Genomic DNA, 15302 nt, shown 5'->3' with positions numbered 1-15302 from the left:
TCTTCCCGAGTAAGTGATTGACTCACCCTCACAGATCTTCCCGAGTAAGTGATTGACTCACCCTCACAGATCTTCCCGTGTAAGTGATTGACTCACCCTCACAGTTCTTCCCGAGTAAGTGATTGACTCACCCTCACAGATCTTCCCGAGTAAGTGATTGACTCACCCTCACAGATCTTCCCAAGTAAGTGATTGACTCACCCTCACAGATCTTCCCAAGTAAGTGATTGACTCACCCTCACAGATCTTCCCGAGTAAGTGATTGACTCACCCTCACAGATCTTCCCAAGTAAGTGATTGACTCACCCTCACAGATCTTCCCAAGTAAGTGATTGACTCACCCTCACAGATCTTCCCAAGTAAGTGATTGACTCACCCTCACAGATCTTCCCAAGTAAGTGATTGACTCACCCTCACAGATCTTCCCAAGTAAGTGATTGACTCACCCTCACAGATCTTCCCAAGTAAGTGATTGACTCACCCTCACAGATCTTCCCAAGTAAGTGATTGACTCACCCTCACAGATCTTCCCAAGTAAGTGATTGACTCACCCTCACAGATCTTCCCAAGTAAGTGATTGACTCACCCTCACAGATCTTCCCAAGTAAGTGATTGACTCACCCTCACAGATCTTCCCAAGTAAGTGATTGACTCACCCTCACAGATCTTCCCAAGTAAGTGATTGACTCACCCTCACAGATCTTCCCAAGTAAGTGATTGACTCACCCTCACAGATCTTCCCAAGTAAGTGATTGACTCACCCTCACAGATCTTCCCAAGTAAGTGATTGACTCACCCTCACAGATCTTCCCAAGTAAGTGATTGACTCACCCTCACAGATCTTCCCAAGTAAGTGATTGACTCACCCTCACAGATCTTCCCGTGTAAGTGATTGACTCACCCTCACAGATCTTCCCGTGTAAGTGATTGACTCACCCTCACAGATCTTCCCGTGTAAGTGATTGACTCACCCTCACAGATCTTGCCGTGTAAGTGATTGACTCACCCTCACAGATCTTCCCAAGTAAGTGATTGACTCACCCTCACAGATCTTCCCGTGTAAGTGATTGACTCACCCTCACAGATCTTCCCGTGTAAGTGATTGACTCACCCTCACAGATCTTGCCGTGTAAGTGATTGACTCACCCTCACAGATCTTCCCGTGTAAGTGATTGACTCACCCTCACAGATCTTCCCGTGTAAGTGATTGACTCACCCTCACAGATCTTCCCGTGTAAGTGATTGACTCACCCTCACAGATCTTCCCGTGTAAGTGATTGACTCACCCTCACAGATCTTGCCGTGTAAGTGATTGACTCACCCTCACAGTGTAAGTGATTGACTCACCCTCACAGATCTTCCCGTGTAAGTGATTGACTCACCCTCTCAGATCTTGCCGTGTAAGTGATTGACTCACCCTCACAGATCTTCCCGTGTAAGTGATTGACTCACCCTCACAGATCTTCCCGTGTAAGTGATTGACTCACCCTCACAGATCTTCCCGTGTAAGTTATTGACTCACCCTCACAGATCTTCCCGTGTAAGTGATTGACTCACCCTCACAGATCTTCCCGTGTAAGTGATTGACTCACCCTCACAGATCTTCCCAAGTAAGTGATTGACTCACCCTCACAGATCTTCCCGTGTAAGTGATTGACTCACCCTCACAGATCTTCCCAAGTAAGTGATTGACTCACCCTCACAGATCTTCCCGTGTAAGTGATTGACTCACCCTCACAGATCTTCCCAAGTAAGTGATTGACTCACCCTCACAGATCTTCCCGTGTAAGTGATTGACTCACCCTCACAGATCTTCCCGTGTAAGTGATTGACTCACCCTCACAGATCTTCCCAAGTAAGTGATTGACTCACCCTCACAGATCTTCCCGTGTAAGTGATTGACTCACCCTCACAGTTCTTCCCGTGTAAGTGATTGACTCACCCTCACAGATCTTCCCAAGTAAGTGATTGACTCACCCTCACAGATCTTCCCGTGTAAGTGATTGACTCACCCTCACAGATCTTCCCAAGTAAGTGATTGACTCACCCTCACAGATCTTCCCAAGTAAGTGATTGACTCACCCTCACAGATCTTCCCGTGTAAGTGATTGACTCACCCTCACAGATCTTCCCGTGTAAATGATTGACTCACCCTCACAGATCTTCCCGAGTAAGTGATTGACTCACCCTCACAGATCTTCCCGTGTAAGTGATTGACTCACCCTCACAGATCTTCCCGTGTAAGTGATTGACTCACCCTCACAGATCTTGCCGTGTAAGTGATTGACTCACCCTCACAGATCTTCCCGTGTAAGTGATTGACTCACCCTCACAGATCTTCCCGTGTAAGTGATTGACTCACCCTCACAGTATAAGTGATTGACTCACCCTCACAGATCTTCCCGTGTAAGTGATTGACTCACCCTCACAGATCTTGCCGGGCCGTGTAAGTGATTGACTCACCCTCACAGTGTAAGTGATTGACTCACCCTCACAGTGTAAGTGATTGACTCACCCTCACAGTGTAAGTGATTGACTCACCCTCACAGTGTAAGTGATTGACTCACCCTCACAGTGTAAGTGATTGACTCACCCTCACAGTGTAAGTGATTGACTCACCCTCACAGTGTAAGTGATTGACTCACCCTCACAGTGTAAGTGATTGACTCACCCTCACAGTGTAAGTGATTGACTCACCCTCACAGTGTAAGTGATTGACTCACCCTCACAGTGTAAGTGATTGACTCACCCTCACAGTGTAAGTGATTGACTCACCCTCACAGTGTAAGTGATTGACTCACCCTCACAGTGTAAGTGATTGACTCACCCTCACAGATCTTCCCGTGTAAGTGATTGACTCACCCTCACAAATCTGACCGGGCTCACGTGGGATAAGATCAAGCCTTCACTTATGGTTGTGTGAATTAAAATGTTTTCACACCAAGGTACATGTACAACATGTACAACCAACCAACCAACAAACAAACATAAATCCGAAACAAAGCAAAGCAAAACAAACAAACACAAACATTCAAACAGTCCAACAGACCAAACAACAAGACGAAACAAAACAAAAATCGACCAAAACATAGATTCATTGCTACCTTTTAACGGCACATCAACGTGCAGCATACCTGCCAACAATCATGAGTTCTCTCTCACTGCAGCGAGGTCGACAGCGAGTCCACAGGTCAAGGGTGAACATACTGCTGGAACTGTTGAACACTGACGTCAGTGTGCTCATCAGAGCTGCTAACATCACCGCTAACATCAGTCCCCTTACACCTGAAATGACGTCACAAGGGTGAACATACTGCTGCAACTGTTGAACACTGTCGTCAGCGTGCTCATCAGAGCTGCCAACATCACCGCTAACATCAGTCCTCGTACGCCTGAAATGACGTCACAAGGGTGAACAAGCTGCTTCAACGACGTCAGTGTGCTCATCAGAGCTGCCAACATCACCGCTAACATCAGTCCTCGTACACTTGGAATGGCGTCACAAGAACACGAAAAGGTATACGTCATTCTAATCAGAGCGGTTGACACCACTGCCAACACAGGCCTCTTACACCTGAGACGGTGTCAAAACGACATTAAAATAATTCACAAGCTCAATATGGACATCAGAGTGCTCAATATGGACATCAGAGTGCTCAAATAAGGCGACTGAAATCAGCCCTGTTGCACTCTGAATGACATCACCGGCGCGGCACATATCACAGAATGGATGAACATGCTAGTGGAGCGTTTGGCCATGGACGTCAGCTAGCACTTCATCAGCTTATTCCACAGGCACAGGTCACATCTATCTTTTTTCACCTTAGAATCAGGACGTCATTGGGTAATAGCTATATGGATCACAGTGCACAGACGTCACAATGTGATCGTGGAAGATATAGTTTACATAATTAACATCAGATAACGTGCAAATGACGCCACAGGCAAATTACAACGACGGAAAAGTTCTAAATAAAACAGTAAATAATGAAATAGATTTTGTCTTGTCAAAGCAAGGCAAGGCAAGGCAAAGAATATACTCAAGAAACCCCATGGGGGTACATGAACAAAACCAAACAAAAATACAAGAAAAAGAAAAAAATGCAAACTGTTTCAAAATATACAAAAGCTCAATCCGATGAAAAAAAATGAAAAAAATATACGGATTTTACAACTCAAAAATAGAAATTCCCGGGTTATGGCTATATGCATGTGTACATATTATTGCGGAAACCAAACAGCCCCTGCCGTGGAGGTATGCGCTGCAAACATTATCAGCAGAAGGTTCCATGGCAAATATCTGACCACCTACCTGCCAGCAGAAGTTTCATGGCAAATATCTAACTACCTACCTGCCGGCAGCAGTTCCATGGCAAATATCTAACCACCTACCTGCCGGCAGAAGCTCCATGACAAATATCTAACAACCTACCTGCCGGCAGAAGTTCCATGGCAAATATCTAACCACCTACCTGCCGGCAGAAGCTCCATGACAAATATCCAAACACCTACCTGGCGGCAGAAGTTTCATGGCAAATATCTTACCACCTACCTGCCGGCAGAAGTTTCATGGCAAATATCTAACCACCTACCTGCCGGCAGCAGTTCCACGACTAACTTTGGGTACACGATGTTGGAGCAACCGTTGGGATTCTCACACACCGCCTTGCAGATCTCTGGGTCCACGCATCCTACCTCGTCTGCAAAGGAAAATCAGATAAAACAATAACGATAACAATAACGATAACAATAACGATAACAATAACGATAACAATAACGATAACAATAACGTCAACATCACTTTATTGTCCATTAAAATATTACATAAAAATGTAACATTTTCTTTGACACACCCTGCCTGTCTGTCAACGATTATAACGAACATTTCATAAGAATTATAGGACATTCAATGATAGGACAATAACACATATAACATAGGTTCACATATATAATAACAAGCACACCTATAAACTGTATCAATGAGATTAGTTTGCAATACGAAAAGTAGAAAAGAACAAGACACGCTAAGTGCATCAAAGGGGCTCAAGCAGAAAGAAAGACAGACAGACAGACAGACAGACAGACAGACAGACAGACAGACAGACAGACAGACAGACAGACAGGCAAATTAGACAAAAAGAGACATAGAACGACAGCCAAGTATTGTTTGATGTTGACAGTACTGTGACCAAGAAGCATTCGCTGTTAATATGTGGCTCATGTCGCATAAAAAAAACTGTCCGGAGAGAGAGAGAGAGAGAGAGAGAGAGAGAGAGAGAGAGAGAGAGAGAGAGAGAGAGAGAGAGAGAGAGAGAGAGAGAGAGAGAGAGAGAGAGAGAGAGAGAATGTGTGTGTGTGTATGTGTGTTCGTCTGTGTGTAACAAGTAGTATTAACAAAAGCACAGCAACATAGAAGTAAAGAATTAGGTCAAAAAGGAAAAGGGGTTGGGGAGGAGGGAGGCGAGAGATGGATGTAGAAAAGACAATGCCCTGGCTGACTGCCCTCGCGCACAAACAAAGGCGTAGGGGGTTAGTGACAGGAGAAGTGACCTAGGGGTTAAAAAGTCAATACAGAAAGGTTACATGGGAGAGGGGGAAAAAGGTTCACAGACTGGCCTCTCCGACCTCCATAACTTGAATCCAGTCAGTTCGACGCCATCGTGTCAGAGCCAATTAAAATCTACCGCGAGAGAACAATGAGAAAGGACTGGATCATACCTATTTCCAAACCATTTACTAAGGGAAAGAACAAATATGATTTTAGAGTGTGAATCTTAATTCCACACCGTTTCAATACTAACTTAGATAATATATTCTGCTCTCTACGCCTTCTCTTCTTCTTCACTCTAGAAGAAGAAAATTACATATGGAGAAAAGACAAATTATTCCTGTAGTCGATTTTCTCCAAATAAATATGCCCAAAACCACAGGTAACAAAACTCACCGGGGAAGAGAACTCTGCCGACCATTCCCGGCATGATGATGATGATCATGGGCAGAATCTTGAGGAAGCCAGCGAACAGCACTCCAGCCTTGGCGTGTGAATGTGTCTTGGCAGACAGCACTCTTTGCACCATCACCTGGGGGAGTATAAAGCAATTGGTGATTAACAGAGGGAAGATCTGTGATTATTGCAATGTCGACTGACGCTTTAATTCTGTAGGAGAGCAATAAACATGTCTTGTATTCCAATTGAATGGTACGACAATAAACATGTCTTGTATTCCAATTGAATGGTACGACAATAAACATGTCTTGTATTCCAGTGAATGGTACGACAATAAACATGTCTTGTATTCCAGTGAATGGTACGACAATAAACATGTCTTGTATTCCAGTGAATGGTACGACAACATTCTCTTTTAGGGTAATACAGACGGTTTGTATCGTATGGTATCCACACAATCGGGATCGGGATCGCAATTTTTACATTCACACATACATACAAATAAACAGGCAGGCAGGCAGACAGACAGACAGACAGACAGACAGATAGACAGACAGACAGACAGACAGACAGACAGACAGACAACGAACAGACGTATCTGAGCAGTACACCAAGCCAAGATGACCATGGGAGTAAGATAAACATTTAAAAAAAGCGCCTGGCCAGGTTATGTCTCCAGTCACGCGATCACAAAAGACAGACAGACAGGCAGCCAGATAGACAGGCAGCCAGACAGATAGACAAACGCACGCACGCACGTGCGTGCACAAACACACACACACACACACCCACACACATACACACACACACACACAAACACACACACACACATATACACACACACACACACACACACACACACTACAGACTAACAAACAAAAATAAAGATACACTTGATCAGTACACCAAGGCAAGATGGCCATAGGAGTCAGACTAAATCGCATCAGGTCAGGGTATATTTCACGGTAGGAGTCAGACTAAATCGCACCAGGTCAGGGTATATTTCACGGTAGGAGTCAGACTAAATCGCATCAGGTCAGGGTATATTTCACGGAAGACAGACATCCGTACTTTCATTCATACACACATACGAAGGCGTACGTACAAGTACACACAGGCAAGCAGCCAGAAGGCGTACTGTAACGTACGTACAAGTACACACAGGCAAGCAGCCAGAAGGCGTACTGTAACGTACGTACAAGTACACACAGACAGGCAGCCAGAAGGCGTACTGTAACGTACGTACAAGTAACACAGGCAAGCAGCCAGAAGGCGTACTGTAACGTACGTACAAGTACACACAGGCAAGCAGCCAGAAGGCGTACTGTAACGTACGTACAAGTAACACAGGCAAGCAGCCAGAAGGAATTCGTACTAAGAAACAGACGGGCACAGTGGTGTAGTGGATAAGACATCGGCCTCCTATGCGGAAGGTCGCGAGTTCGAATCTCGTATGGCTGCCTGAATGGCGGGGTAAAAACGTTCAGACACGCAAGAAAAACCCACTCGTGTAAAATAACGAGTGAACCTGGGAGTTTCAGCCCATGAACGAAGAAGCAGAAGTAGAAAGAGACGGTCCTGATCAGTACACCAAGCCAAGATGGCCACAGGGGTCAGACTAAATTGCACCAGGCCAGGGTATATTTCACGGAAGACAGACATTCGTACTTTCGATATACACACATTTGAAGGCGTACGTAAATGTTGTGAAGGAAATCACGAGTAACACTGAAACAGGCAGAGTTTGACAGTGATAGCCTCCACGCGTTTAGAACGCTAACCAGAGATATAGCGTGACATAGCAAAGTGTGACAGTGATAGCCTCCACGCGTTTAGAACGCTAACCAGAGATATAGCGTGACATAGCAAAGTGTGACAGTGATAGCCTCCACGCGTTTAGAACGCTAACCAGAGATACAGCGTGACATAGCAAAGTGTGACAGTGATATCCTCCACGCGTTTAGAACGCTAACCAGAGATATAGCGTGACATAGCAAAGTGTGACAGTGATAGCCTCCACGCGTTTAGAACGCTAACCAGAGATATAGCGTGACATAGCAAAGTGTGACAGTGATAGCCTCCACACGTTTAGAACGCTAACCAGAGATATAGCGTGACATAGCAAAGTGTGACAGTGATATCCTCCACGCGTTTAGAACGCTAACCAGAGATACAGCGTGACATAGCAAAGTGTGACAGTGATAGCCTCCACGCGTTTAGAGCGCTAACCAGAGATACAGCGTGACATAGCAAAGTGTGACAGTGATATCCTCCACGCTTTTAGAGCGCTAACCAGAGATACAGCGTGACATAGCAAAGTGTGACAGTGATATCCTCCACGCGTTTAGAACGCTAACCAGAGATATAGCGTTACATAGCAAAGTGTGACAGTGATAGCCTCCACGCGTTTAGAACGCTAACCAGAGATATAGCGTGACATAGCAAAGTGTGACAGTGATATCCTCCACGCTTTTAGAGCGCTAACCAGAGATACAGCGTGACATAGCAAAGTGTGACAGTGATATCCTCCACGCGTTTAGAACGCTAACCAGAGATACAGCGTGACATAGCAAAGTGTGACAGTGATAGCCTCCACGCGTTTAGAGCGCTAACCAGAGATACAGCGTGACATAGCAAAGTGTGACAGTGATATCCTCCACGCTGTTAGAGCGCTAACCAGAGATACAGCGTGACATAGCAAAGTGTGACAGTGATATCCTCCACGCTGTTAGAGCGCTAACCAGAGATACAGCGTGACATAGCAAAGTGTGACAGTGATATCCTCCACGCGTTTAGAACGCTAACCAGAGATACAGCGTGACATAGCAAAGTGTGACAGTGATATCCTCCACGCGTTTAGAACGCTAACCAGAGATATAGCGTGACATAGCAAAGTGTGACAGTGATAGCCTCGACGCGTTTAGAACGCTAACCAGAGATATAGCGTGACATAGCAAAGTGTGACAGTGATAGCCTCCACACGTTTAGAACGCTAACCAGAGATATAGCGTGACATAGCAAAGTGTGACAGTGATATCCTCCACGCGTTTAGAACGCTAACCAGAGATATAGCGTGACATAGCAAAGTGTGACAGTGATAGCCTCCACGCGTTTAGAACGCTAACCAGAGATATAGCGTGACATAGCAAAGTGTGACAGTGATATCCTCCACTCTTTTAGAGCGCTAACCAGAGATATAGCGTGACATAGCAAAGTGTGACAGTGATATCCTCCACGCGTTTAGAGCGCTAACCAGAGATACAGCGTGACATAGCAAAGTGTGACAGTGATATCCTCCACGCGTTTAGAACGCTAACCAGAGATACAGCGTGACATAGCAAAGTGTGACAGTGATATCCTCCACGCGTTTAGAACGCTAACCAGAGATACAGCGTGACATAGCAAAGTGTGACAGTGATATCCTCCACGCTGTTAGAGCGCTAACCAGAGATACAGCGTGACATAGCAAAGTGTGACAGTGATATCCTCCACGCGTTTAGAACGCTAACCAGAGATACAGCGTGACATAGCAAAGTGTGACAGTGATATCCTCCACTCTTTTAGAACGCTAACCAGAGATACAGCGTGACATAGCAAAGTGTGACAGTGATATCCTCCACGCGTTTAGAACGCTAACCAGAGATACAGCGTGACATAGCAAAGTGTGACAGTGATATCCTCCACGCGTTTAGAACGCTAACCAGAGATATAGCGTGACATAGCAAAGTGTGACAGTGATATCCTCCACGCGTTTAGAACGCTAACCAGAGATACAGCGTGACATAGCAAAGTGTGACAGTGATATCCTCCACGCGTTTAGAACGCTAACCAGAGATACAGCGTGACATAGCAAAGTGTGACAGTGATATCCTCCACGCGTTTAGAACGCTAACCAGAGATACAGCGTGACATAGCAAAGTGTGACAGTGATATCCTCCACGCGTTTAGAGCGCTAACCAGAGATACAGCGTGACATAGCAAAGTTTGACAGTGATATCCTCCACGCGTTTAGAACGCTAACCAGAGATACAGCGTGACATAGCAAAGTGTGGCAGTGATATCCTCCACTCTTTTAGAGCGCTAACCAGAGATACAGCGTGACATAGCAAAGTGTGACAGTGATATCCTCCACGCGTTTAGAACGCTAACCAGAGATACAGCGTGACATAGCAAAGTGTGACAGTGATAGCCTCCACGCGTTTAGAACGCTAACCAGAGATACAGCGTGACATAGCAAAGTGTGACAGTGATATCCTCCACGCGTTTAGAGCGCTAACCAGAGATACGGCGTGACATAGCAAAGTGTGACAGTGATATCCTCCACTCTTTTAGAACGCTAACCAGAGATACAGCGTGACATAGCAAAGTGTGACAGTGATATCCTCCACGCGTTTAGAACGCTAACCAGAGATATAGCGTGACATAGCAAGGTGTGACAGTGATATCCTCCACTCTTTTAGAGCGCTAACCAGAGATACAGCGTGACATAGCAAAGTGTGACAGTGATATCCTCCACGCTTTTAGAGCGCTAACCAGAGATACAGCGTGACATAGCAAAGTGTGACAGTGATATCCTCCACGCTTTTAGAGCGCTAACCAGAGATACAGCGTGACATAGCAAAGTGTGACAGTGATATCCTCCACGCTTTTAGAGCGCTAACCAGAGATACAGCGTGACATAGCAAAGTGTGACAGTGATATCCTCCACGCTTTTAGAGCGCTAACCAGAGATACGGCGTGACATAGCAAAGTGTGACAGTGATATCCTCCACTCTTTTAGAGCGCTAACCAGAGATACAGCGTGACATAGCAAAGTGTGACAGTGATATCCTCCACGCGTTTAGAGCGCTAACCAGAGATACAGCGTGACATAGCAAAGTGTGACAGTGATATCCTCCACGCGTTTAGAGCGCTAACCAGAGATACAGCGTGACATAGCAAAGTGTGACAGTGATATCCTCCACTCTTTTAGAGCGCTAACCAGAGATACAGCGTGACATAGCAAAGTGTGACAGTGATATCCTCCACGCTTTTAGAGCGCTAACCAGAGATACAGCGTGACATAGCAAAGTGTGACAGTGATAGCCTCCACGCTTTTAGAGCGCTAACCAGAGATACAGCGTGACATAGCAAAGTGTGACAGTGATATCCTCCACGCTTTTAGAGCGCTAACCAGAGATATAGCGTGACATAGCAAAGTGTGACAGTGATATCCTCCACGCTTTTAGAGCGCTAACCAGAGATACAGCGTGACATAGCAAAGTGTGACAGTGATATCCTCCACTCTTTTAGAGCGCTAACCAGAGATACAGCGTGACATAGCAAAGTGTGACAGTGATAGCCTCCACGCGTTTAGAACGCTAACCAGAGATACAGCATGACATAGCAAAGTGTGACAGTGATATCCTCCACGCGTTTAGAGCGCTAACCAGAGATACAGCGTGACATAGCAAAGTGTGACAGTGATATCCTCCACGCGTTTAGAACGCTAACCAGAGATACAGCGTGACATAGCAAAGTGTGACAGTGATATCCTCCACGCGTTTAGAACGCTAACCAGAGATATAGCGTGACATAGCAAAGTGTGACAGTGATATCCTCCACGCGTTTAGAACGCTAACCAGAGATATAGCGTGACATAGCAAAGTGTGACAGTGATAGCCTCCACGCGTTTAGAACGCTAACCAGAGATACAGCGTGACATAGCAAAGTGTGACAGTGATATCCTCCACGCGTTTAGAACGCTAACCAGAGATACAGCGTGACATAGCAAAGTGTGACAGTGATATCCTCCACTCTTTTAGAGCGCTAACCAGAGATATAGCGTGACATAGCAAAGTGTGACAGTGATAGCCTCCACGCGTTTAGAACGCTAACCAGAGATACAGCGTGACATAGCAAAGTGTGACAGTGATATCCTCCACTCTTTTAGAGCGCTAACCAGAGATACAGCGTGACATAGCAAAGTGTGACAGTGATATCCTCCACTCTTTTAGAGCGCTAACCAGAGATACAGCGTGACATAGCAAAGTGTGACAGTGATATCCTCCACGCGTTTAGAACGCTAACCAGAGATATAGCGTGACATAGCAAAGTGTGACAGTGATAGCCTCCACGCGTTTAGAACGCTAACCAGAGATATAGCGTGACATAGCAAAGTGTGACAGTGATATCCTCCACGCTTTTAGAGCGCTAACCAGAGATATAGCGTGACATAGCAAAGTGTGACAGTGATATCCTCCACTCTTTTAGAGCGCTAACCAGAGATACAGCGTGACATAGCAAAGTGTGACAGTGATATCCTCCACGCTTTTAGAGCGCTAACCAGAGATATAGCGTGACATAGCAAAGTGTGACAGTGATATCCTCCACGCGTTTAGAACGCTAACCAGAGATATAGCGTGACATAGCAAAGTGTGACAGTGATATCCTCCACGCGTTTAGAACGCTAACCAGAGATATAGCGTGACATAGCAAAGTGTGACAGTGATATCCTCCACTCTTTTAGAGCGCTAACCAGAGATACAGCGTGACATAGCAAAGTGTGACAGTGATATCCTCCACGCTTTTAGAGCGCTAACCAGAGATACAGCGTGACATAGCAAAGTGTGACAGTGATATCCTCCACGCGTTTAGAACGCTAACCAGAGATACAGCGTGACATAGCAAAGTGTGACAGTGATAGCCTCCACGCGTTTAGAGCGCTAACCAGAGATACAGCGTGACATAGCAAAGTGTGACAGTGATATCCTCCACGCGTTTAGAACGCTAACCAGAGATACAGCGTGACATAGCAAAGTGTGACAGTGATATCCTCCACGCTTTTAGAGCGCTAACCAGAGATACAGCGTGACATAGCAAAGTGTGACAGTGATATCCTCCACGCGTTTAGAACGCTAACCAGAGATATAGCGTGACATAGCAAAGTGTGACAGTGATATCCTCCACGCGTTTAGAACGCTAACCAGAGATACAGCGTGACATAGCAAAGTGTGACAGTGATATCCTCCACGCGTTTAGAACGCTAACCAGAGATACAGCGTGACATAGCAAAGTGTGACAGTGATATCCTCCACGCTTTTAGAGCGCTAACCAGAGATACGGCGTGACATAGCAAAGTGTGACAGTGATATCCTCCACGCGTTTAGAGCGCTAACCAGAGATACAGCGTGACATAGCAAAGTGTGACAGTGATATCCTCCACGCTTTTAGAGCGCTAACCAGAGATACAGCGTGACATAGCAAAGTGTGACAGTGATATCCTCCACGCGTTTAGAGCGCTAACCAGAGATACAGCGTGACATAGCAAAGTGTGACAGTGATATCCTCCACGCTTTTAGAACGCTAACCAGAGATACAGCGTGACATAGCAAAGTGTGACAGTGATATCCTCCACGCGTTTAGAGCGCTAACCAGAGATACAGCGTGACATAGCAAAGTGTGACAGTGATATCCTCCACGCGTTTAGAGCGCTAACCAGAGATACAGCGTGACATAGCAAAGTGTGACAGTGATATCCTCCACGCGTTTAGAACGCTAACCAGAGATACAGCGTGACATAGCAAAGTGTGACAGTGATATCCTCCACTCTTTTAGAGCGCTAACCAGAGATACAGCGTGACATAGCAAAGTGTGACAGTGATATCCTCCACGCGTTTAGAACGCTAACCAGAGATATAGCGTGACATAGCAAAGTGTGACAGTGATAGCCTCCACGCGTTTAGAACGCTAACCAGAGATACAGCGTGACATAGCAAAGTGTGACAGTGATAGCCTCCACGCGTTTAGAACGCTAACCAGAGATACAGCGTGACATAGCAAAGTGTGACAGTGATATCCTCCACGCGTTTAGAACGCTAACCAGAGATACAGCGTGACATAGCAAAGTGTGACAGTGATATCCTCCACGCGTTTAGAACGCTAACCAGAGATATAGCGTGACATAGCAAAGTGTGACAGTGATATCCTCCACGCGTTTAGAACGCTAACCAGAGATACAGCGTGACATAGCAAAGTGTGACAGTGATATCCTCCACGCGTTTAGAGCGCTAACCAGAGATACAGCGTGACATAGCAAAGTGTGACAGTGATATCCTCCACTCTTTTAGAGCGCTAACCAGAGATATAGCGTGACATAGCAAAGTGTGACAGTGATGGCCTCCACGCGTTTAGAGCGCTAACCAGAGATACAGCGTGACATAGCAAAGTGTGACAGTGATATCCTCCACTCTTTTAGAGCGCTAACCAGAGATATAGCGTGACATGGCAAAGTGTGACAGTGATATCCTCCACGCTTTTAGAGCGCTAACCAGAGATACAGCGTGACATAGCAAAGTGTGACAGTGATATCCTCCACGCGTTTAGAGCGCTAACCAGAGATATAGCGTGACATAGCAAAGTGTGACAGTGATAGCCTCCACGCGTTTAGAACGCTAACCAGAGATATAGCGTGACATAGCAAAGTGTGACAGTGATATCCTCCACGCGTTTAGAGCGCTAACCAGAGATATAGCGTGACATAGCAAAGTGTGACAGTGATATCCTCCACTCTTTTAGAGCGCTAACCAGAGATATAGCGTGACATAGCAAAGTGTGACAGTGATATCCTCCACGCGTTTAGAGCGCTAACCAGAGATATAGCGTGACATAGCAAAGTGTGACAGTGATATCCTCCACGCGTTTAGAGCGCTAACCAGAGATATAGCGTGACATAGCAAAGTGTGACAGTGATAGCCTCCACGCGTTTAGAACGCTAACCAGAGATATAGCGTGACATAGCAAAGTGTGTTGCACGCACTGTGAATGAAACTCACTGACCGGGGATAGTAAATCGCAACTAGGGTATTGTTACACTTTATATTTACCACTGTCCTTGGACATTGAGGGGTTGTCCAAGTAATCGGCCGGGAGGAAGGAAGCCCGGATAGATGCGACAGGAAAGCACTTAACAGGTAAATGAAATAAGCATTCGAATATCGCTAGAGTGTTTATCGCATAAGTTGAATCGACTAACACTGTAAACTGTAAACATAGCAGACATATATCTAAGACAAGATGTCCGCTATTTATGTTGTGCAGTGCGTCGTATAACCGGTCTGAGAGGGAGATAGCGACCAGATGACAAGTGTGAAGGATCTGAGAAGCCGCCGAAGTATCATAACTCTAGACCAGCATAGCTGAAATTCGACGGGATTTCGCGAAGTTATTGCAAGGTTATGGCTGTCCGTATAGTTGGACCATAGAGGTCACAGGACGAAAGGAACTGAGTAGACCGAGGTCGCCAGTGTAAGGAATTAGTATTCAGATACATTTCCTAGTGAACGGCCATAGACGCTGTGTAATTCTGTGTATGAAC

General features: G+C 45.8%; 1 protein-coding gene across 1 annotated transcript in view; it reads right to left on the bottom strand.

Annotated features, from left to right (window-relative positions):
* The window catches only part of LOC138948184 (sodium/mannose cotransporter SLC5A10-like), a 77227-nt gene that overhangs the window by 41907 nt on the left and 20018 nt on the right, over positions 1-15302 (bottom strand). The window contains exons 9-11 of the mRNA XM_070319684.1: positions 5945-6080; positions 4593-4700; positions 3135-3285 (exon numbers count right to left, since the gene is read on the bottom strand). Of these exons, the coding sequence (XP_070175785.1) occupies positions 3135-3285; positions 4593-4700; positions 5945-6080 (395 nt within the window). The remainder of the gene's footprint in view (positions 1-3134; positions 3286-4592; positions 4701-5944; positions 6081-15302) is intronic.

Source organism: Littorina saxatilis, linkage group LG15 (genome assembly GCF_037325665.1).
Source record: "Littorina saxatilis isolate snail1 linkage group LG15, US_GU_Lsax_2.0, whole genome shotgun sequence".
NCBI classification, from domain to species: domain Eukaryota; kingdom Metazoa; phylum Mollusca; class Gastropoda; order Littorinimorpha; family Littorinidae; genus Littorina; species Littorina saxatilis.
This window is presented reverse-complemented; position numbering and strand designations above follow the sequence as displayed.